At 41.8% G+C, this 23,920-nt stretch overlaps 2 protein-coding genes across 2 annotated transcripts; both read right to left on the bottom strand.

Moving 5' to 3' along the window:
* Window positions 1–638: 638 nt before the first annotated feature.
* LOC117442829 (CUB and zona pellucida-like domain-containing protein 1) lies at window positions 639–7,817 on the bottom strand. The gene is made up of 8 exons (XM_071202557.1): window positions 7,752–7,817; window positions 7,487–7,545; window positions 6,930–7,120; window positions 6,586–6,730; window positions 3,754–4,012; window positions 2,177–2,276; window positions 1,750–1,945; window positions 639–1,096 (listed from the first exon to the last, which is right to left on the bottom strand). Exons 2-8 carry the CDS (start codon window positions 7,521–7,523, stop codon window positions 960–962), a joined length of 1,065 nt encoding a protein of 354 aa, XP_071058658.1. The 5' UTR covers window positions 7,524–7,545; window positions 7,752–7,817; the 3' UTR covers window positions 639–959.
* A 1,435-nt stretch (window positions 7,818–9,252) lies between these two features.
* LOC139433649 (uncharacterized) lies at window positions 9,253–14,840 on the bottom strand. The gene is made up of 7 exons (XM_071202746.1): window positions 14,814–14,840; window positions 11,468–11,633; window positions 11,014–11,219; window positions 10,717–10,854; window positions 10,105–10,243; window positions 9,541–10,013; window positions 9,253–9,487 (listed from the first exon to the last, which is right to left on the bottom strand). The coding sequence occupies exons 2-7, from the start codon at window positions 11,582–11,584 to the stop codon at window positions 9,253–9,255; spliced, it is 1,308 nt and encodes a 435-aa protein (XP_071058847.1). The 5' UTR covers window positions 11,585–11,633; window positions 14,814–14,840.
* Between the last annotated feature and the right edge of the window lie 9,080 nt (window positions 14,841–23,920).

Here is a 23,920-nt window from a genome sequence, read left to right as displayed (position 1 = left end):
ATGCAGTGATATTTAAGTATTAATGAAACCAGAATTTAGCTTGGATTGTACGGTGTAATATTGTATATTTTGTAATTTTGATGTTACATTGGGCATTTGAATTACGTTGGATAAAATATCTGATAACTATTATGTTGGTTTGACAATAAAGATAATAGTGGCGCCATCGTGTGGCATATCAACAGAAGAATACATAATGCAGAATCTCTACATTATAATGTTACTGAGAGGATTCAATTTCCCGTTTCTACAACTGAACGTTAGCTTATGGGTTTAAAAACCTTATAATTGCAATAATATGACAAATGGGACTGTTTCCATTCAATCGCTGAAACCTCAAAGTAATCTACTCTCCATAATCAGGATTTATAAACTTATGTTATATCAAGTTGTTTTATTAAACACTTTTCTCCCTCATATCTATATGACAACTTTCCTTTACCAGTCATCTTCAACAGTAAATAAATACAGAGCTCAATCCCAGGTCAAATGCACACTAAAGGGTAACAATGAGGTTCAGCAACAGGAAAGCATTACATATAATGCCATTTGTATTATATTAAATAAACTATCCAAGATGTGTGTTTGAAGAGAGAAAGATAAATACATTGGACAAAAGCAAAAGAGATGTGAGAGAGTTTTTATTGAAACATTAGCCTAAAGGAGTTAGGATAAGGCGGAACAATTAAGTTGTACATGTACTATTAACATTAAACATTACACTGATTGGATTCACATATCAATCAAGTATTAAATCATAATGGAGTACATGATAGAAGAATCATTTGTGAAGCTACACTGGATTACACTGTAAACAGTGGTTAACACCACAATAAACATCACTTATAACCCATAAGGCACACATGAAGACTCGTTATCTGATAGCATTAAAACACAAGAAGCTTAATGTAGTCAAATGCAACCGATAACAAAATGGGTATTCTGAAACGGCCGCTTTCTTAGTTTTCGAAAGAGGCCAACGGTTGGTATTTGACCTTTGAGGCTCTGACTTTGTACAGGGCCACTGCACTGATCATGCCAGCGGCTGCAAGAAGACATCCAACGATGAACACCAGGTTCAGATTCAGGGGGGTCGCTGGAGAGAAAGAGAAGCGTTATTTTAATTTGACATTTCCAAAGACTAACTCCTCAGAGGACATGGTCGAATTGTCTTATTAGTCCAGGAAGGTTCTTGACCGAGTGAAACGACCCGAGGTCTCTAAGTGGCATCCATGATAACAGCTTTTTAAAATGTTGATGAAAGGAAAGAAGCTTTAATGCTTGATATCTCCTTTAGGATACACTGGAAAATCCTGTCCCACAATACCTAAGGCCCATCACTTTTTCACTAAGGTTAGAACCTAATCTGCTCATTCTCATATCAGTATGTAGTGTCTCTACTGGGACATGTCTCCATGCTTTAATGTTCAAAAAGCTCTTTATTTCTCTCATACTGCCTGTGCTGCAGCACCTCTTTTCACCCTCTGTCTGAAACCAGAGCCCAGTCTGCTCTGATTGGTTAGCTGGCCGGCTCTGTTGTGATTGGTCAACCACTTAGAGATGTCCCGCCCCTTAGCCTATCACAATGTGTTGCAGCACCAGCCAATAGGAGCGCAAGTGATAACTAGTGATGTCACTATGTTCCAGAAGTCCCGTTAAGGAAAAGTGGCTAGGAAAAGACACAGGTCCTAATTTTCACTTTTCAACCGTAGCCTCAAAGTAGGCAGGCACTTCTGAGGGAAAACGTACCTCGGCTCCCGGTGCTCTCCGCTGATCTCTTCAAACGCAGAGGACCCTGGGAAATGAAGTGCCTGGCGCTCTGAGTGATGGCCTCTCTCTTGCGGTGATGATGATGCCCAGTAAGGGGGGAGTTGATGCACCCCTGTGAGCACCTGGTGCCGCTGCTCCCTGCCTCACACATCAGCACTGAACAGCTTATGTACACCTGAACGCAACACAACACGCTGTCATTACATCAGCAGATATACAGACTTTCTTTCAAGTGGAGAAATAACAGAGCTGTGGTTGGATCAAAGACAAAATATATCGACACTTTTGTACTTTTACTTTAGTAAAAATGTCAGACTACATGCAACAGAGTATTCCTACACTGTGGTATTAATTATTTGTATTAAGTAAAAGATCAGAGAATATAGACACATATTAGATTGTTCACCTGGTCGTGCAAGCCGATGAACTGGAAGGCCTCCATGCTGAACCTGAACTGTCTCGGGTTGGCGCTCAGATGCACCTGCACCGTTTGGTCCAAATTACACCTAACAGTAACAACAAAAAGAAAAGTTAAGAAATATTGCGTCTGTGAGTCCATGCCTCACGATTGGTAATCGCTAAAATTGCTAATGCTAATTTTGATACATTAAAAGGAAATCAATTCAGACACCAATAGCCACATTTGGCATAATGTATTTTTGGAAGCCTTTTTCAAAAAGTTTGAAACATACTCGTTTTTTTAGTTTTTTAACAAAGGTGTGTACCTGATGCAGGGCCGGCCCTGACCAATTTGCTGCCCTAGGCAAGATTTTAGCTGCCCCCCCCCCCCCAAATGCATGACTCGTGCGTGTTGTGGCATGACCACCAAAACAGAAAGATATGGACACAAGATGTGTGCAACTGCATTTAGTTTCCTATCCATTTGAACATGATTTAAGTGTGGGGGGGGGGACCTCACCTCCTATAGGGGGGTCCGGGGGCATGCACCCCAGGGAAGACTTTTTTTTTTAATATTGAAGTTAAAAGCATCAATCTGGTGCACTTTGAGAGCAACATTAGGACATCTATGGATACATCTCTCAACACCCATATGAAACAGAACTGTAAGCAGATTTTCTTTTTCTTTATGGATATGTTACAAATCACTCCCCTTTCAAACTGTATTCTTGTTTATTAATAACAACTTTTTTGTACTGTCATATAGTGTTTTATACCAGTTTTTCTCTTATTTTTTATAACTATAATGATCATATAAAGGTGTGCCTTTACCTCACTGAGCTGAGGTTATCAGAGCCTCTCAGTCTTTCAGGAGAGAGCTCTCTAAAGCTCTCCCCCCCGTGGCTGCTTACACAGTAAATTCCAATGTTAATAAAAGCACACAGAAGCTGTGTACGTTTTTTGGGAGTTTGATTTATTTTAAATTAACACACATACAACATTAAAACCTATAATTGCACACTACCATTATTTAAAAAAAAGAACAATTTCACATAAACCTCTGGTTTTTACTGGGGCTGGGGCAGTTCAACTTGATTTGGGGAGGGGTGTGTGCCATAGTTTATGGGCGCTGTACGCAATATAGTCGTAGTTATGTTAGTATAAGATAATAAGATGTACTTTGTTGATCCAAAATCGGGAAATTGTGTTGTTATGAAATAAAATAAAAATATATTTTTTTAATTTCTAACTTTTTTTCTTCTTTTTCCCCCCAATTTTCGGCGCCCGCTATGGGTTGATGCGCCCTTAGCATTCGCCTATACTGCCTATGCTGAGGGCCGGCCCTGACCTGATGCAGATGGAAATGTTCTCTTTTTGAGATGAACCTATGTGTATTGATGGTCCTTGTTCAATAAAGACAATAATAATAATTGTTTTGCCTGATTAAATCCCATATTAATGCACTGCCTGAAAACATGTCATTCCCACCTGGGCAGTTTCGTTACTCTTTGCTCTGACACAGCAGGTCTTTCCCAATGCATTGTTATGTCCCCTGTTGCCACTAGATGGCGTGCTCATGCCTACCCATTCTCGATGATGGAGTATGTTGGCCAGTAGTTGGGGGTGTCATATGGCGCCGCACTGCAGGACTCCACAAACAGCTGGGTGTTGTTGACGGTAGATTTGGCCTCTATCTGCATGAAGATCCTATTCGTCACATCGTACTCCAGAGGGTACAGCCCTGGATCAATCATTTGTCTATATTGGCTGTCTGGGTAGAACTCAAACTCGTAGGTGAACTTTCCGAAGCCTTTATCCCACACCACCACATTCCTCCTGTGTGCTGTGAAGCCAGGCCCGGACTGGCCATCGGGAGGACCGGGAGGTTTCCCGATGGCCTGGCCTGTTAAGTGGCCTGCTGGCCTGAGGATTTTTTTAATGTATATATTGTGAACGCAACGCTGCGCAAATGTGGGTCTGACTCTGCCTCACAGGGGGTGACTGGCTGTCTACATGATGTGGCCTGCCGACATGGCCACTTTCATACAGATCATACTAATGCCCTTGATTGGTCTCTGTGTGTCATTCAAGCTCGGGAGGGTGTGTTGTGTATGTGTGGCGCGAGCGAGTGAGATAAAGCGCGCACACCGGTTACATGTATTGTTGTTGTTAGCATCTGGTGCTAGCTGCGCTAACGGAAATCAGGAGCTTTTTCAACAACAAGGTGGTTGGAGAGTCCTCTCCAGTCAGACTGAGAGACTAATAACTACAGCTCAGGTGAGGTAAAGGACTCTCTGAGTGTTTAGATAGTTAACTTATTCTAAGTTATCTCTGTGGGTCTCAAACGGTTTGGTCACCATTTATGTAAACACATATTTCCATTTGAGGGGGGAGTGATTAGTAAAATATGCATGAATAATAAAAAAAAAAACGTTAACTAGGTGAAAAAAGGCAAGATAAACTGTTAAAACTTATTGAGATCTAAAACTAGTCTTTGCTTCTGCCTCAAAGAGGAGCAGGGGCAGAGGAGGGAGACAGGTGAGGCTGGTTCAGGAGCACACACACTCACAACTATAAATGAACCAAAAACAAATAAATAAACAAGTTTCAATGTTTTTTCATATTGGATATGGTATGTTATTGGTTATGGCCATGTTTTTATGATTTTATGATTATTTAAATGTATACAGTTATGTTTCATATGGGTGTAGTCTCTTTATTTACCCCTCAAAATGCACCAGATTGATGCATTTAAAAAAACAAATCTTACCGGGGGGGGGCATGCCCCCGGACCCCCCTATAGGATTTGAGGTCCACCCCCACTTAAAATATGTTCACATAGGTTCCTAAATAGATTTGCACATTTTTTAAATAGTAACCCATGTCTAGGGCTGTGCGATTATGGCAACAATCATAATCACGATTATTTGGGTCAATAATTGATATCACGATTATTTTGACAATTATTCATTGACCATTTATTGAACTTTAAAACAAATAATATTTTAACAATAAACAAGATCAACAAATATGTTGGAGCGCACTTCTAAAACCATACTAAACATATATTATTAATATGATAAATAAAAAAAAATTAGACCAAAATAAATTAAATCAAATATGATGCAGTGCACTGTCACAACCTGAAAACTCCTTAACATATAGCCAACATTTTGGTAAAACATATTCAACATATTCCACTCAGTTAAACGTTGAAGGCTGGCCAACCGTCATGGTCCAGAAGTAACCTGAAATAAATGTTGAACTACAATTTAAGACCAAATAAAAAATGTTTAGACCACCATGGCAAATGCTGGTAGGGCTGCTCATGTCATCTCTTAAAGATGTTTTGCAAGAAACACCAGCCTGTTGACATGGTCTGGTTTCAGAGATGAGCGCAGGCAGGTGATAAGCCACCTGTACTGAAGACCCTCAGCCACGCCCCGACACATGGGGTGACGCCGGCCAATCACAAAGCTTTGATGCGTTCAAGTGCATTATTCTGGCACAGGAAGATTATGTTACAGGACATTAACGATAAAACAGAATATTGTTGTTCTATTTTTAGACACATCTCGCGATCGACTGGTTGGGCACCCCTCGGCTAGACCATAGGTCTGTTGTGGTAGCAAAGTAGTCAGCTGAAGCCACATCTCTCTCAACTTCCCCACGGCATTTGTCATATAGTGCAGGCAGCGCAGACCTGCTGAAATAATACCGAGACGGCATCGCGTAACGCTTGTCCAACGTGTTGACAAGTTGCTTAAAGCCCTGGTTGCTAACAGTCGCGTAGGCCGTTGCTCTGTACAATGCGTCCTGAATCGAAGACTGTGATGATGTGGTGGATGAAGTCGAGCGGGCATCTGCTTTTTGTTGTATTAATGCCCGGTCGTATTGCACTTTGTGGTTGTATTTCAGATGATTAAAGAGATTGGTTGTGTTAGCGTGTGGTGCCAACACAAGCTGGTAACAAATCCTGCACTGTACTTTGTTTTGCTCCACGTCGGACTCCTGAAAGCCAAATAGTGGAAATAGTTTTACCCTTCTTTTTAACTGCTGCTCTTGTTCTGATATCTTCGCTAGCGCTGAACACTCACAACACATGTCACTCCCACGTGGCCGAGTGGGCTTTTAGGGAGGGGCGAAAGCGCACCCAGCAAAATAATCGTATTTTGTCAATTATGCTGTTTTCATAATCGTCGCAAGCCATAATCGTAATCGCGATTAAAATACGATTAATTGCACAGCCCTACCCATGTCCATATGTTTATTTTTGGGTAGTAGATTTAGAGGGCTATCACTACGGGCAGCAATGCTGTAAAAATTGACAAATAAATCCAGCAAAATGGCACAAAAAACTGGTAGTGGCCTGGCTGGGTGTATAATTCCCGGCCTGACATATTGTCCCAGTCCGGCCCAGTGTGAAGCCCTGCGACACGTTCCCACGTTTGGGGTACTGGCAGTAGAACTGGACCTCCAGCAGGTGGTTCCTGGTGATCAGGTCGTGTATGTTGTCCACCGTGGTGATTTCATTTTTGAAAACCAGGTTTTCCTCATCTTCCTGCAGAGTTAAAGGGGACATATTGTGTTCACGTTCATATGTGTATTTGGGGTGTCAACTAGAACCTGTTTACATGCTTTAATGTCTAAAACATTGTAATTTTACTTATATGAATATTTTTAGTACCCAGTCATACTCCTAATAAAAAGTAGTTTAGAGAAAAACCCGGCAGGTGATGAAACAGATGCTCTACTGTTACCTCGATCTGAGTGCCGCAGGCGTTGAGGGGTACGACCGCGATGATGTGCGTGCTGTTGGAGTTCGTCTGCAGGTTGCAGGCCGTGTTGCTGGGGTCACTGAGGCGTAAATGATCCTCATGAAGTCCAGGGAGAGAAGATCTCGCAACCTCTACCGTCATTGAGGACTCATGGCAGGTCACATGGGATTCAACTAGAGCAAGAGATAAATAGTTTACAAAATAAATACACATTACACTGATGGTTCTAGTCTACAGGTGGCAGTAACGCTCCAGAACAGACAAGAAGAAGACTGCAAAGCTAGTTAACAAAGATTTATATTGACTTGTTTGATCCTTAAATATTGTTTGACCAAAAATAAACGTTTCAGTTAATATAAATTCAGGACATGGGTGGTGTTTTTCGCCTACAGTAATGGGTTTGATTTGATCAAACACAACGGCCTTGCAAAAGTCCATGAAGCCACTAATGGTATGTAACCTTTTGGTTATAATATAAACGCCGTTCCAGTTTGTAGTTCTACTATAAAATGTTGATGTTAAACAAAAATCGTTCTTACTTAGTCTTTGACCGATGTTCACCAGAACGCACCTCATGTCGGACTGATAGATGCCGGACCTGAAAAGCATCAATGACCAAAGATTTATCTTGAATCGTTTTTTTTGTTTAAGGAGCCTGTTACTTAATTAAACTTAATTAAAGTTAATTGTAGGTAACTTTAACCACATAGTCACTCAAATCAATATGCAGACGATTTATTTGTTTATGTCAATGTCGTTTATAGCTTTTTAAGTTTGATTCAAAAATATCAAACTGTTACTTACTGTGGAGATTGGGTGACGTGAGAATGGAGACCGTAATAAATTGTGGTTTGAGGGGGGAGGGTAGAGGCGGGACTGTAAAATGTGGGAAAAGTGAAATCAATATTTAACACACACAAATGCATACTAATTGTATCAAATAGAAAATAAATGTAAGGCTCACTCACTCGATTACTGATTCAACAGCAAAGCAGATTGGGTAATGATCCCCCACATCATCAGGGCCAGGCGTCCACCTAATGACAAAGTCTCCACGTGTGCTTCTGTGCTTGGTGATATTCAGTGGCCCACTGATGATGATATCATGTAGTCTGTGTGAAAACAAAAGAAAGAAACCAGATATTTCCTTCTTATCGCTGAAGTTATCTCACTAGCAGAAATGCTGATAATGTTCTGACGCCACAAGGCAATACTCATCACGTTGATTCTCACTTACGTTGCATGTGAAGTTTGTGCTCGGACTCTGATCTCTACTTCTTTGTTGACCTCGGCATTGATGTGTTGTCCATCTTCAGGTGTTGGGTGCACAAACTTTGGCAAGTAGAGTCCATCAACACACGAGGGAGCAGGTGGGTCCACTGCAGTTAAAAAGTGCAACAGTTCTCTAAGAGTTCTTGATCAGTTCTTAAAACCACTTTGTCATTGTCTGTTGCTCAAAACATCAAAGCTGTCACAGCAGATTATATTCATTAGCTGTCAAAGGCTAAATATCTTCAGGTGAGGGTTAGGGTTTTGAAGAGGGAAATCCAAAATTTGCTATCTTCAAATTACGGCTTTTCCACTAGTTTGTGCGGACTGTTGCAGAAAGCTGTGAGGCCGTATTATCCCTGACATTTTCCCGCACCCCCATTCATTTTCAAATGAAGCCCATCTTCAAAACCATAATTGTAAGTTCCTTGATTCTGGCCTCTTGTTAAGGCACCGACACATTGACAACATGTTGAAAATTATTTCTAAAAATAAGAAATTCCACCAGATGGCGCTATAGACCATCTAAAACGACTGCTTCAAAATACAGTTTTGTAATAAAACATTTTGCTTTAAATCCAACAATCCTGGCATTTTTCTCCATTTATAAATGTCACAACCCTAATCCCTAACATTCCTAATTTGTACCTGAAAGAGCCGGTCACGTACATTTGCATAAACCTAAGAAACCTAAGGAAAATCGCAAATCCGTAATTGTGAGTCAACCTCAAGGGTTAGGGTTAGGGCAGAACATCTAAAATGTCTCTATACAGGTGTAGAAAATGTACTTACGTCTTATGCTAAAGAATGTATTTAGAACACAAATGTAGAACAAAAATAAGACGTTGCACATTAAGTTGTCACTGGAGCTGCAATAGGTGCATGACAGGTTACACCTGAAGGCAGTGCTTTTCAGAAACAGCTTTTATGTTAGTATGGATTTCCTAATTGAGGACAAGTACAACCATACTCACCAAGAAAGGAGAATTGCAAAGGCAGTTTACTGAGAGGCGTGGTGCCATGCAGGTGTCTGTTGTCAGTGGTTGTGGTTGGTGCTGCAGTTGTGGTTGGTGCTGCAGTTGTGGTTGGTGCTGCAGTTGTGGTTGGTGCTGCAGTTGTGGTTGGTGCTACAGTTGTGGTTGGTGCTGCAGTTGTGGTTGGTGCTGCAGTTGTGGTTGGTGCTGCAGTTGTGGTTGGTGCTGCAGTTGTGGTTGGTGCTGCAGTTGTGGTTGGTGCTGCAGTTGTGGTTGGTGCTGCAGTTGTGGTTGGTGCTACAGTTGTGGTTGGTGCTGCAGTTGTGGTTGGTGCTACAGTTGTGGTTGGCGCTGCAGTTGTGGTTGGTGCTGCAGTTGTGGTTGGTGCTGCAGTTGTGGTTGGTGCTGCAGTTGTGGTTGGTGCTACAGTTGTGGTTGGTGCTGCAGTTGTGGTTGGTGCTACAGTTGTGGTTGGTGCTGCAGTTGTGGTTGGTGCTGCAGTTGTGGTTGGTGCTGCAGTTGTGGTTGGTGCTGCAGTTGTGGTTGGTGCTGGAGGTGTAGAATGATACCACCACCCCAATGGGGTTGTTGTTGGTGCCATAGTGTTAAGCGCTGGAGTCGCGATTTGTGCTGAAGTCGTGGGAGGATATGTTTGGAAGGAGGCTCGTTTACGCCTCATGGGAATCAGTGGAGCCTTGTAGGATTGGGTTCCATCGGTGTAGGACAGAGAGATGGGCCTTTGCGGGAAGTCCTCCACCACCAACTCAAATCCAAAAACACTTGGGTTGGCGATGGCATTGCGGTAATGTAAGGAGCAGGAACCCTAACAATGTAAACATTCAGACATTTAGTGAGGCAAAGGCTCAGTCAGGTATTGGAAAATGTATAAGGACATTGATTTTTAATTTACAGACCTGATCCAAGACAAAGCCTGAAGGTTGGTTACATCCGCTGCACTCTATATTTCTGATATTTCCATATCTGCAGCGAACTGTGTCTCCATCAGGGTCAAAGGACATCAGCTTGTAGGTCCGTGGGCAGTTCTGGGGAACTCTTGAAAGGACACATTAACACGAGTGAGGAACACTGTTCTGCCCATAAAACCCAAAAGGATTAAATAATCAGATAACTGCACATGTGAGGTAGTAGAGTAAACACGGCCACAGTGACTTATTTTAGGGTGGCCCCAAACCCACCCACAAAGAATTTAAATTGATACTTATATGCACATGACACACCCATTTAAAAGAATAAACACAACGCGAGTTGTCCTTTTTTTAATGAATATAATTTCATTCAAATGAATGGAAGCAGTAGACACAGTTATTAAATAGAGGCAATTGTAAAGCAATCATCTAACAACTGTTTAGGGAAAGAGGTTTCAGCCGATGGTAAGGCAGAACTGTAAAGGTTAACACCCATTTTGTCACTTCACTTTGTGAGTGCAGAGCAGAAACTGTCTGCAGGACTGCACCTTCATGATACAGAGCGATTTAATCAAACAACAAAATAAAGAATGAGCTTACCGTAGGAAAGGTAGAATGGCAATGTCTGGGGATCTGTTTGGTTTGCCAGTGTCAGATCTTGATCCCAAATCTACTTGAGTTTGAAATCTCCAACCTGAAACCCCGTTACGTGTTGGGATCCAACAACAGCTACTTGCCCTGATAGGTGTGCAAACAAATACTGCATTATACAGATGCTTGTTTTTATTTATTATTTTATGGTAAGCATCAAAACAACAAATACAAGTGTTTGCAATGCAATTATGGAGACTCCACAAATATAACATTAGCATGATTTGAGTCAGAGAAAAAGCTCACCTCATGTCAAAAGGTTTGTCAGTTGGGACTTTTCTTTGTTGAACTGTTTCTGTTTCACACCACTGTCTGTTGCTTTGCGGTGCATTGGTGCTCCTGTCGGTTATGCCTCTCTGTTGATTAGTGACTAAGCCACAGTTGCCAGTGCTACATGTCTGGTAATGGGAGTACTGACACCCATCATAGGTCGCCCTGTCGCGGAAGTCCACCTTTGAAAACAATTAAAATAATATTAATGCATATTTGTATCGCTATTTCCAATGTATTTTGTGTTTTGACATATACCAATCAAGGTAACAAGCTAGACAACACAGTTAAAAGAAAACATTGAGGTAAACTATATTTAATGTATGGCAACAACTTTAACAGAAGTGAGTGTAAAAATAACAACGTCATACATATGAATACATTAGTTAATTATTAACTGATGCAAAGGTTTAAAAGTAGTTTCTCTCACCCTAAATGATCCATCAGGGTTTCTTCCTTTGTAGCTATAGGTCACGGTTCCCCCGTAGTGATGTGATGCAGACGCCAGTGAGACCAGCTGAAGCAGGAGCAGAAGAGCGGGGGCCATCTTTTCCTGAATTCACCTCTGTCTCCAAGTATCTGCTGCTCACATCCACCTGCAGCATCCTTGTATACACACCTGGCCATGGTTCCTCCTTGCAAGTTATCACCTTAATCTATTTAATCAGCTGCATAACTGGTTCCACAACATTTCACTGATAATGCTTTAATACACCCACAACGATAACAAAGCATAACAATTGATGATGAGGAACATTTGCTGGCAGCGTGTTGACATATTTTTGTTGTTGTGATGCTAAGGAACCGAAACCGTAAGCATATCTACACTGTAAAAACTTTTTGCATGACTTTCACAGTAAGGTTCACAGCAATTTACTGTGAATGTCTTCACTGCAATGTATTGTATGTCTTCACCCCGCCCCTCACGCCGTGGTGGTGGGCTGGCTGTCATCTACAACCACAACATCCAGACTACAGAACTCACCCTCCCCTCAGTACCATCCTTCGAATTCCTCGCCTTCAAAGCCCCTCGCTCACTGACAGTTATCCTCATTTACCGCCCCCCCAAACCACACCCCTCCTTCCTCTCTGATCTCACTGAACTCCTCACCATTGCTTCATCCCTCTCCCCACGTCTGTTACTCTTCAGCGACCTCAACATCCACATGGACTCCCCCATCTGCAAACTCGCTTCTGAATTCTCCTCCCTTCTGGACAATTTCTCAATGACCCAATATGTCACCTTCCCCACCCATGATAAAGGACACATCCTTGACCTTGTCTGCTCCACCTACATCCCAGTACTCGACCTCCACCCCTGCCCCTTTCCCTTCTCTGACCACAAACTCATACAGTTCACCATCGCCTCCCCCGTCCGCCAACCCCCCTCCATCCAGGAACATCACCTTCCGTAATTTATGCTCTGTTGATCCCCAGCACCTCTCCGACCTGCTGTCCTCTACTCTCCCTCTGGACTCGAACCTCAGCTCACCCGATGAACAACTCAACCACCTTAATTCCACCCTACTCGCCTCCCTCAACAGCCTGGCCCCCCTCAAAAGGAAAAATGTCACTTTTAAAACCTCCTCACTCTGGTTCACCCCTGCACTCCGTTAGCTGAAGCAAACCGGCCGCCAGCTTGAAGGCCTAACCAATAAATCATCCCTCACGGTTCACCATGAATCCTACAAACTCCATCTAACATAACATAACGTCGGTCTGTACAACGGACTTGTGCCAAAACTACGTCAACCCGCTGTGGAGGAAGACTCCCCTTCACTGGAGAACTGCGCTAAAACAGCTAATCACAACGTTCACACTCTGTGGTCACGAAGTACTCCACTAGCCCCCCCGTCGACTTTCCTGAAGTACTCACCCGTTGATAGAAATCAACACGTAATGAATTAAGACCCCACCGTTTGATGATTGATAGGTGTGTGGGTTGTCTTTCATTTTGACACGCAGATGTTATAATAAACATAGATACTGTATGTTAAATGGATATATCCGCCATCTTTCATTTATCTTTCCATTCCCACAACAATATACATAAAGAAATGGCATATTTTGGACATAGTTCGAATGGTGATTAATCATGATTAATTAATTTTTAAACTGTGATTAATCTGATTACAATTTTTAATCGTTTGACAGCCCTAATTATAATATATGATATGATAATTATATTTTAGTTTTATTCATTTCTTATTAAGTTTCTCATTATTATTATTTTTATTTGTATCGCTCATCTTATTTTGATTTTATTAATCTGTGTGAATCTGTGCTATCCTGTGTTTCACTCTTACCCTGTTGCTGTTTGAACTACTGAATTTCCCCACGGGGATTAATAAAGGTACATCTTATCGTATCTTATCTTATCTTAATGTATTGTTATGGCCAGTCACTTAGGAGGTAGGACCCAATTGCACGACCCGGGAGACAAAGTAAAGTATTGGTAAAATACTTTATTCTTCCAAAAAGCAAGATGAACAAGAAATGGTCACTAACTAATCTCAGATTGAGATGACAAAAAATTGAGAACAAACTGAAAATCGCTCACGTGGTGAGGAACAAAACTTAACCATAGCATGAAGAGAGCATAAACTAGTGATGTTATGTATTGCGCCGAGGCTTCGGAGCGTGTGTCGAGTAATCCCCGAAGCTTTTTGTGAAGCACGTACCGAGGCTTGTATCGTTTTGGGCCAGTGACGTCACCGATGACAAACGAAGCCTCGCTGCCTGTCGATACCACGTGACTGCTTCACGAAGCGATTCAGATCGGTTGAACCGTTGAACCACAACGCTCATAATACCCATGGATGTATACTAAGAACCATATTACCCCTCCTGTACCCGGGCCCGGGGACACGATGGAATCAAGAGAGCTCAGACCCTCACTCATATAGAGGTCGGAACATGTCTAAGTATAAATAGATACAAGCATAAATAAATGTAGGAATAAAAACATGAATAAATAAAAACATCAATAAATACAGGAATAAATATGTTGCAGTGTTGTCAGGGAGCTTTAGTGTGTGCTGCAGCTCAGCTGGAAAGCAGTTGACTCACGACCGCAGGGTCCCTGGTTCAAGGACTGCACAATACTGCACAAATGGCCTTCTGTATTTATATTTGAATTGTATGTTTTTTTTGTTGAATGCCTTTGTTTTATGTTGAAACTTGTTGTGTGCCGTGTTGGTCAGGACTCCCTGGAAGAAGAGATCTTGTATCTCAATGGGACATTCCTGGATAAATAAAGGATAAATAAAAATAAAAAATACGTATTTTTTGTTGTTTATAAAAGCTACAGCAAAATGAGATAATGTAGTTAATAAATGTATTCTTTGATATGGTTTAGCCTTTCTCCGGCTACAACATGGTTAAGTTTACTAATATTATTAAGGAATATAAATCCCTCTTTGCAATGTGTACCAGCCTCCTTAGGCTTTTCAATCACAATCATTCAACTGGAATAAAAACAATATTGTTAACATGAAAATATGATTTAATGTTCGTTGTTTAGAGTTATTCTAAGGCTTTACTCATTGGGAACTCGGTATGAGATAGAGCACACTGTTGAGATGTCCAATCTGCCTGTATTACACACTTTGACCAACAGGGGGGTTTGTGTTCAAATGAAGCCCATGATGAAGCCTCATGAGATGAACCCTTTTGCGAACCAATTGGCTGGAAAGCTTCAAAGCTTCATAAGGCTTCAACTCGCCATCACTAGCATAAACCTGACTGTGGCAAGAGACACAAAATAAAGCACTGACCGTGGCAAGAGACAAAAAATAAAGCACTGACCATGGCAATCGACAAAAACGAACTGACACTGAACACTGGGAGACAGGGGAATTTAAACACAGGGTAACAAGACACAGGTGGGAACAATCAGGGGCGGGGCTGACACTGATGAGCACAGGAGACACAGAAGGGGTGACAGGTGAAAACAATCAGGAAATTAGACACACCAGGGAAACTAACGACAGACATGAAAACACAGGGAAAAGACCAGACAATACACAGGGAGGAAAACATGACAAGGAGAACAGAAACACACTCATAACAAGACATACAAAACTAAAACGTGACATAACACAAGAATCATGACATGTATAAGTTGATTTACTTCAATCTACTGTACTGTGTAAAAACACCCCAACAATATTAGAGAAAATATACTGCATAAAGCAAACTATATACTTTATTTGATCTACAACATTGATGTTTTTTCATTATAGTAGCCTGTGAAAACCATAACAAATAAGTGATTCAATGCTACAGTATTCAACAAACACAACTGCAGAGCTGCAAACATTGCAAACAGACTAAGTTCTACAACACCCAGTTGTCTTTGTGTATTTGTGAATGAAGCGCCATCTCATGGTTAAATGCTGTAATTGAACAAATGGGGAAATGTGGCAACGCCCTCTAGCAATTTGGCAACACCCCCAGCCACTGGGATCCGCTGGGCTTTTGACTGGGACACATCCATGTGAGTCCTATCTGGAGTGCTACATCTGTACACAGACGTGCGCACGTGCACACACACACACACACACACACACACACACACACACACACACACACACACACACACACACACACACACACACACACACACACACACACACACACACACACACACACACACACACACACACACACACACACACACACACACACACACACACATAAACAATTGTATGGTAGGCCAACATCCATCAGAATGAATGCTTATTCAATACATGATAACAACTGATTTGTTTTTTTGTCTCTCTAAAAACCCAGGTTGCTACACTAATCTTTCATTGTCTGGCTAACATCTCAAAATGGTTGCTTGCACACCACTTGAAGCTCTGTCTAAATCTGTAGGAAACCAAACTAAAATAAAGGTAAAACTACAATATGTTTTGTATTTGTTATAGGGGACAACACCACCTAGGTTCAAAAGGGGCCAATAGGAATCCCATTGAAAAGTTACATTCTTTTGAAATCAGGAGTGAGAAGAGATAAAAACCACAATCTGAATAAAAGGTTAACTAAAGGTTAATTATACTCAAAAAGTAAATATTATTATTATGTATCGTTCCCTAGTATTGACCCAAGCTGGAGTATTGACCCTGAACACACAGTAATACCTCATTCACACCAACGCAAATCCGGTTCAAGCTCTGTGCTAGAGCTTTTCAGGTTCAGAACCGGTTCTTCGGTTTAGCTCCGGCTCTTTTCACACCGCCCAGAGTCCGACTGGTGTTGCGTCATTGCGTCATGACGTAACCGTTTGCATGCCTGCTTCATAAAGCCAAACCGCGCGGAAACCTCTCACAGCTCACACCGACAACAACAACAATGGCCGATTGTGCTCCAGCTTCCTCTGTACCTCTTCAGAAGACCAGATTCCCAGTAGGTAGCTGGTCTCTTCAGTGGACCACTGCTGCTTGTTAAGTTTCTCCATCGTTGTGTACTAACTGGATAAAACGCGGGCTTTTTGTTGTTGTTCAGGAGTTGATCCCGTCCCTGCCCCGCCTCGACGTAAGCGTGACGTATGCGGTGCTTTTGCTCTAGCCGGACCATTTTTTGGTGCTTGAAACGAACCGGATTCCGGAGCTAAGAGGCTGCTCCGCTGCGGTGTGAACAGGAAAACCCGGTGCTTTTCAAGCTCCAGCTCCGAACCTGAAACACCGTTGGTGTGAATGAGGTATGAGCAGGGGCGGACTGGCCATTGGGAATGAACCCCCTGTTAAATTGTCTCACCCACATTGAGGATGCTTCCTACGTCCATGTTTTATTCCATGTGTCAAGTCAGGCAAATTGGGTCAACATGTTATTGCATCAATGATCTGTTAACATTAAAATCACTAAATATATGCCGTGACTATTTTGCTCTAGGCAACTCAAGGGCTCAGGTGATGTGATTATATGAATAATTGTCCAAAATAACATTAAATGCATAGGGTTTTTTGTTAAGTAACATACTTTCGTCGCCGGCCGGCCGATACATGCCGCACATTACGTGGGCCTGTCTCTGTCTGTCAATTAATCCCTTGGCCACTTTTTCCCCCTAGTCCGCCCCTGGGTATGAGAGTTGGTTTCAGGCTCCGGAGAATCCTCAGTCGAGGTGGCCTTGCTTTACCGTCTCTTCTTCTACAATAGGAATTTTAGTTAGTCGAGTTGAAGTGTGTGGAATATTATTTATTTACTTTAAATCTCAATTCATATAAATGCACTTAATGTTGTTAAAATACTGTACATAACAATTTTAGATTTGTGAAAAAATATGTTTACCTAAGAAGAAGAATTTTGTATAAATGTTTCGTAAGGCTACATATTACATTTCATCAGGAAATAATTAGAAAAATAATCCATGATGAACATGCAGATATCTATTTATAATAGTTTCAAAGGAGTGGTAGTTTGTTTTGGTTAAGAAAACATGTGAGTCTCTTCCCGTAAACACACAGAAGCCACACACACACACACACGCACATTCAAACTTAATTTTCACACCTGTTTCCTTGAGCTGAATGTAAACCCGCCTGGTGAGCTAAGCTGATGAAAAATGCGTGTTCCAGTCAGATCAAAAGTTCCCAGACTGAGCGAGGTTGTGCCTTGTTGAGTAAATCTACTGCTCATCTTACAAACTGTCCTTTAGGGGTAGTGGGAGGCTACATTGAGGCAAATTCAACACTGATAAGGCTAAGTTTATTTGTGCTTTCTCTTATCTTTCCTACCTCAGATTTGTGTATATTCTTTGTTTCTGTGTCTTTCATTTCATTTCATTTCAAACCTTTATTTATACAGATAAAATCCCATTGAGATCATTGATCTCTTTTCCAAGGGAGACCTGTTCAAGTAGTTCCACATGAAACATAAAAACATAAACAGAACAACAAAAGGACATCATACAGCATCATTTACATAATTATCCACATAAACAGGTACCAATAGCTTCCGATTGAGTAGCATCCAACCGAGCTTTAAAAACATTTAGTGGCACCAGATTGTTCAGTTTCCATTTAATTTGCAGACTATTCCAAGACAGTGGAGCTGCGCATCTAGAAGCTGTCTTCCCTAAGACAGTCCTAGCAGTTGGCACATTTAATAAAACCACAGCATTCGATCTCAGGCAGTAGCCACTTACAGTTCTCCGTGAGATCAGGGAGCAGATGTAAGATGGAAGTTTCCCTAACATGGCTTTGTATATAAAAATGTACCAGTGACTGAGCCTCCGTACAGTTAGTGAAAGCAAACCAGCCCTTGCATACAAGGTACAGTGATGGGTTAATGCTTTACAGTTTGTCACACATCTCAGAGCACTGTGATACGCAGCATCTAACTTGACCAGGCAATGGGCAGGTGCATTCATATAGACCAGATCCCCATAGTCCAGCTCAGGTCAAAGGTCACAGAGCCTTTTCCTGGCCTCAAGCGAGAAACAGGACTTGTTTCTGAAAAAGAACCCTAGCCTAACCCTCAGTTTTTTTAGCAGGTTATTGACATGAAGTTTAAAAGTGAGACAATCATCAAGCCAGATACCAAGGTATTTGTAACAGGCAACAACTTCAAGTTTTGTTCCTTGCGTAGTTACAATATCTAAAACAGGCTCTGGTGTCTTTTTTGCTTTTGAAAAGAGCATTACCTTGGTTTTATCCACATTTAAAAGAAGCTTTAATTCAGATAACTGAGTCTGAATAGTGTTAAAAACAGCCTGTAATTTAACAACAGCCTCCTTAATGGAGGGACCTGCACAGTACATCACGGTATCATCCGCATAAAAATGTAAAGTAGCTTCATCCACATTATCACCTACGCTGTTAATATATATGGAGAATAAAAGTGGTCCTAAAACAGAACCTTGTGGTACACCATTAGAAATGTTTAACCACTCAGAAGACAGTCCATCAAAATGAACACATTGGGACCTTTCAGAGAGGTAGTTCACAAACCACCCCACTGCAAGGCTGGATATGCCAATACTGAGTAGCCTCTGCTTTAAGATGAGATGATCAACGGTGTCAAACGATTTGGAAAGGTCAATAAACAGAGCTGCACAACTCTGCTTATTATCTAAAATACTAGTAATGTCATTCACCACTTTCATCGTGGCAGTGATGGTGCTATGTTTCTTTCTGAATCCTGACTGATGTTTAGACAGGATGTCATTTGTACATAAAAACTCCTTTACCTGTTCACTCACTAAGCGTTCAAGAACCTTAGCCAGAACTGACAATTTAGAGATTGGCCTATAGTTATTTAAAATAGTTGCCTCCCCTCCTTTCAGTAAAGGCAGGACATACGCAGACTTCCATACTTTTGGAATTGTATTTGTGCTGAGGGAGAGGTTAAAAAGAGAAGTAAGAGGTGGAGCAATAAAATCTGCAGCTATCTTTAAAAAGAAAGGTTCCAAGTTGTCCGGGCCAGCCGGTTTCCTAGGATCTAGCTTAGATAAGGCTTCATGAACAACATCAACAGTAAAAGGGGTAAAACTGAAAGGGTTTTCCAGACCACGTTGTTCAGAGTCACAGACTGTGGTGTTTACAGAAGCAGAGTTAGTGACAGAATCAAATAGAGAACCACAGGACACAAAATGCTCATTAAAGCAATTTAGCATAGTATCCCTGTCCGATATAGAGCCAGATGCTGTGGTAAGGCACGGAGGTAGCTCATTACGGATATCACCGGTTGATATCGATTTTATTGCTTTCCAAAATGTCCTAGGATTATTTAGGTTTTCTGTGGTAACTGACAAATAGTACTTCGACTTTGCACTTTTGACATTTGAAGTGAAGCTATTCCTTAGCTGCCTAAAACGCAGCCATTCTATCTCTGAGCCTGATTTCCTAGCCTTTGCCCAGGCCGTGTTTCTCTCATGAAGGAGACTAGACAGCTCAGCAGAAAACCAAGGATTGTCTGTCCCTTTACTCTAAATTTACGCAGGGCTGCATGTCTATCAATGATCTCCATAAAACCAAGATAAAAATAAGACCATGCGGTTTCAACATCAGCACATAGATCGATTTTACCCCAATCAAAATCAAACAGATCATGTACAAAACCCTGCTCCACAAAATGTTTTATGTCTCTCTTGATGCCCAGTGGGGTGTGGCCAGAGTTGGGTTATAACGGAATACATGTAACGGCGTTACGTAATCAGAATACAAAAATCAAGTAACTGTATTCAGCTCGCTGTACATTTGAAAAACGAGTAATCTGATTACAGTTACTTCCGTAAACCTGAAGTGAATACATTTTGTATTACTTATTGGAATTATTGGAGGAAAGATTTCCTCACAACATTTAATATTCATTACTAAAGGTACAGCCGAATCATCACAGCGCACAAAACCGCGCAGATGGACCAAAAAGGGGAGCGTTTGAAAAAAATGTGCGGGTCCGCTCAGTGAAACAATAACAACGTAACACGGAGGAACACAAGTCTGTGTTTAAATTGTGTGTGTGTGTGTGTGTGTGTGTGTGTGTGTGTGTGTAGAGGTGTGTGTGGTTAAAACACATCAGCCACACCGCTATTTAGCCTTTCTAATGATTCTGAAGGTAAACACAGTGAAGGCGCTGCGTGAAAGGTGCTGCGTGAAAGGCGCTGCGTGAAAGGCGGTGCGTGAAAGGCGGTGCGTGAAAGGCACTGCGCGCTCCTCTTCTCAGAGGCTGAGTTAACCCTCCCGCTGCCTCCTGGTGCTGCAGAGATTTCATGAAGTGAAGGAGGTGTTCCTTCTATAAAACAGCTGCGGGCAGCAGATACTGTGAGAGTCACAGACATGAATACATAGATCAAGGCAGATTGGTGCACACACTCTCCTGTTTTGCCAATCCGGTGCTTAAACAAATATAGCTCTACACCCCTGGCCGAAATGTCCTTAAAATGAAGTCCGAGTTCGACATTTTAATTAATGTCCTGCCAACACTGGCAGGACATAAGGCGACACGCCCTTTCTAAGCCACGTTCTCACATCCCAAGATGCATCCCCAAAAAGTTTATTATTTTGTTACAACAGGGTTCAGGTGGAGTGGCTGTACGGCTGTACCCGTAGGATAGAAAAGGGGGAAGTGACGTCTGACTCAGAGGTCGCGCGGCTGTGGAGAAGAACGTGTTGCCCACATTCTGTTACTGAGTTTAGGCTACTTAGCTAGCAGGTTCATTGTTTTGGGTGCAGTCACTTTTGCCTAACTTGCTGTTCAAATAAATGTTGAAAGAAAAAGTAAATCTGTTTACAGTTCTGTTTTATATGGGTGTTGAAGAAGAAGAAGAAGAAGAAGAAGAAGAAGAAGAAGAAGAAGAAGAAGAAGAAGAAGAAGAAGAAGAAGAAGAAGAAGAAGAAGAAGAATTGTGAGGGATGAAACCCTCTTTAATGGTCACACATGCAGGGCACACAGTGAAATGTGTTCTCTGCTTTTAACCCATCCTAGTGCCAGGAGTCTAGTACTAGGAGCAGTGGGCAGCTATTGTACAGCGCCCGCGGAGCAATGGGAGTGAGGGGGGAAGGGGGATGTCCGGTGCCTTGCTCAAGGGCACCACGGCAGGGCAGGAGGTGAACTGGGACCTCTCCAAGTAGAAGTCCACACTCCAAATAGGTCTGGTCAGGGACTTGAACCGGCGACCCTACGGCTCACAGTCCAAGCCCCTACTGACTGCCATAGATTATTCCCAGATTGATGCATTTGACTTCAACATTTAAAAAATAATCTTCCCGGGGGAGCTTGCCCCCGGACCCCCCTAGAGGAGGTGAGGTCCAGCACCTGCTCACACCCCCTGTTAAATTGTCTCACCCACATTGAGGATGCTTCCTACGCCCATGTTTTATTCCATGTGTCAAGTCAGGCAAATTGGGTCAACATGTTATTGCATCAATGATCTGTTAACATTAAAATCACTAAATATATGCCGTGACTATTTTGCTCTAGGCAACTCAAGGGCTCAGGTGATGTGATTACTATATGAATAATTGTCCAAAATAACATTAAATGCATAGGTTTTTTTGTTAAGTTACATACTTTCGTCGCCGGCAGGCCGATACATGCCGCACATTACGTGGGCCTCTCTGTCAATTAATCCCCGGGCCACTTTTTCCCCCCAGTCCGCCCCTGGGTATGAGAGTTGGTTTCAGGCTCCGGAGAATCCTCAGTCGAGGTGGCCTTGCTTTACCGTCTCTTCTTCTACAATAGGAATTTTAGTTAGTCGAGTTGAAGTGTGTGGAATATTATTTATTTACTTTAAATCTCAATTCATATAAATACACTTAATGTTGTTTAAAAAAAGATACTGTACATAACAATTTTAGATTTGTGAAAAGATATGTTTACCTAAGAAGAAGAATTTTGTATAGATGTTTCATAAGGCTACATATTACATTTCATCAGGAAATAATTAGAAAAATAATCCATGATGAACATGCAGATATCTATTTATAATAGTTTCAAAGGAGTGGTAGTTTGTTTTGGTTATCTTGTGATCGTGATACAGGAAGAGAACATGAGGTATGTGTGAAGTCATGCAGGAATGCCACAATCCTGCAATAAGAAAACATGTGAGTCTCTTCCTGTAAACACACAGAAGCCACACACACACACACACACACACACACACACACACACACACACACACACACGCACATTCAAACTTAATTGTTACACCTGTTTCCTTGAGCTGAATGTAAACCCGCCTGGTGTGCTAAGCTGATGAAAAATGCGTGTTCCAGTCAGATCAAAAGTTCCCAGACTGAGCGAGGTTGTGCCTTGTTGAGTAAATCTACTGCTCATCTTACAAACTGTCCTTTAGGGGTAGTGGGAGGCTACATTGAGGCAAATTCAACACTGATAAGGCTAAGTTTATTTGTGCTTTCTCTTATCTTTCCTACCTCAGATTTGTGTATATTCTTTGTTTCTGTGTCTTCTCATATATTATAGGCCTTGACCATATTCTAACATCCATATCCTCTCAGCTCTTATCGATCCCACCCAATCCACACATATCCAACACCTTGTGACAGGAGGCCTGTGGAACTGCCAGTGAGCTACTCACAAGACTGAGTTCATTTCTGGCTTTACTCCCCAGCAATGCCTTGATTTCCTTGCTCTCTCTGAGACTTGGATTACTCCAGCTAATACTTATACTCCTGCTGCTCATAGCCGACTCCTTCACCAAACACCCAGACCCATTGGCAGAGGAAGGGGCACTGGACTGATATCCTTCAAATTGACTTTTTCTTTCTGCCCATTGCTAAATTGTACTCCTTCATCCATCAGAATGAATGCTTATTCAATACATGATAACAACTGTTTAGTTTTTTTGTCTCTCTAAAAACCCAGGTTGCTACACTAATCTTTGATGATCTGGCTAATATCTCAAAATGGTTGCCTGCACGCCACTTGAAGCTCTGTCTAAATCTGTAGGAAACCAAACTAAAATAAAGGTAAGACTACAATATGTTTTGTATTTGTTATAGGGGACAACGCCACCTAGGTTCAAAAGGGGCCAATAGGACTCCCATAGAAAAGTTACATGGGTTCTTCTTTTGAAATCAGGAGTGAGAAGAGGTAAAAACCACAATCTGAATAAAAGGTTAACTAAAGGTTAATTATACTCAAAAAGTAAATATTCTTATTATGTATCGTTCCCTAGTATTGACCCAAGCGGGAGTATTGACCCTGAACACACAGTAATACCTCATTCACACTGTTACGTGCCGTAGTGTGTGTGTGGTCGTGTGTGTGTTTTCCTCTCTCCCTCTGATTGTCCCCAGGTGCAGCCTCTCCCCAGGTGATCCTAATCAACAATCAGGACTTCCATATAGGACCGGAGGAGGACGGCAGTGAGGCCCTTCTTTCTCTCCTTCTCGTCTGGCTGCATGTGTGCAGCCTGTCT

This window comes from Pseudochaenichthys georgianus, chromosome 3, assembly GCF_902827115.2.
Source record: "Pseudochaenichthys georgianus chromosome 3, fPseGeo1.2, whole genome shotgun sequence".
Lineage (NCBI taxonomy): Eukaryota > Metazoa > Chordata > Actinopteri > Perciformes > Channichthyidae > Pseudochaenichthys > Pseudochaenichthys georgianus.
The sequence above is the reverse complement of the archived record's forward strand: the minus strand, read 5'-3'. Positions and strand labels throughout refer to the sequence as shown.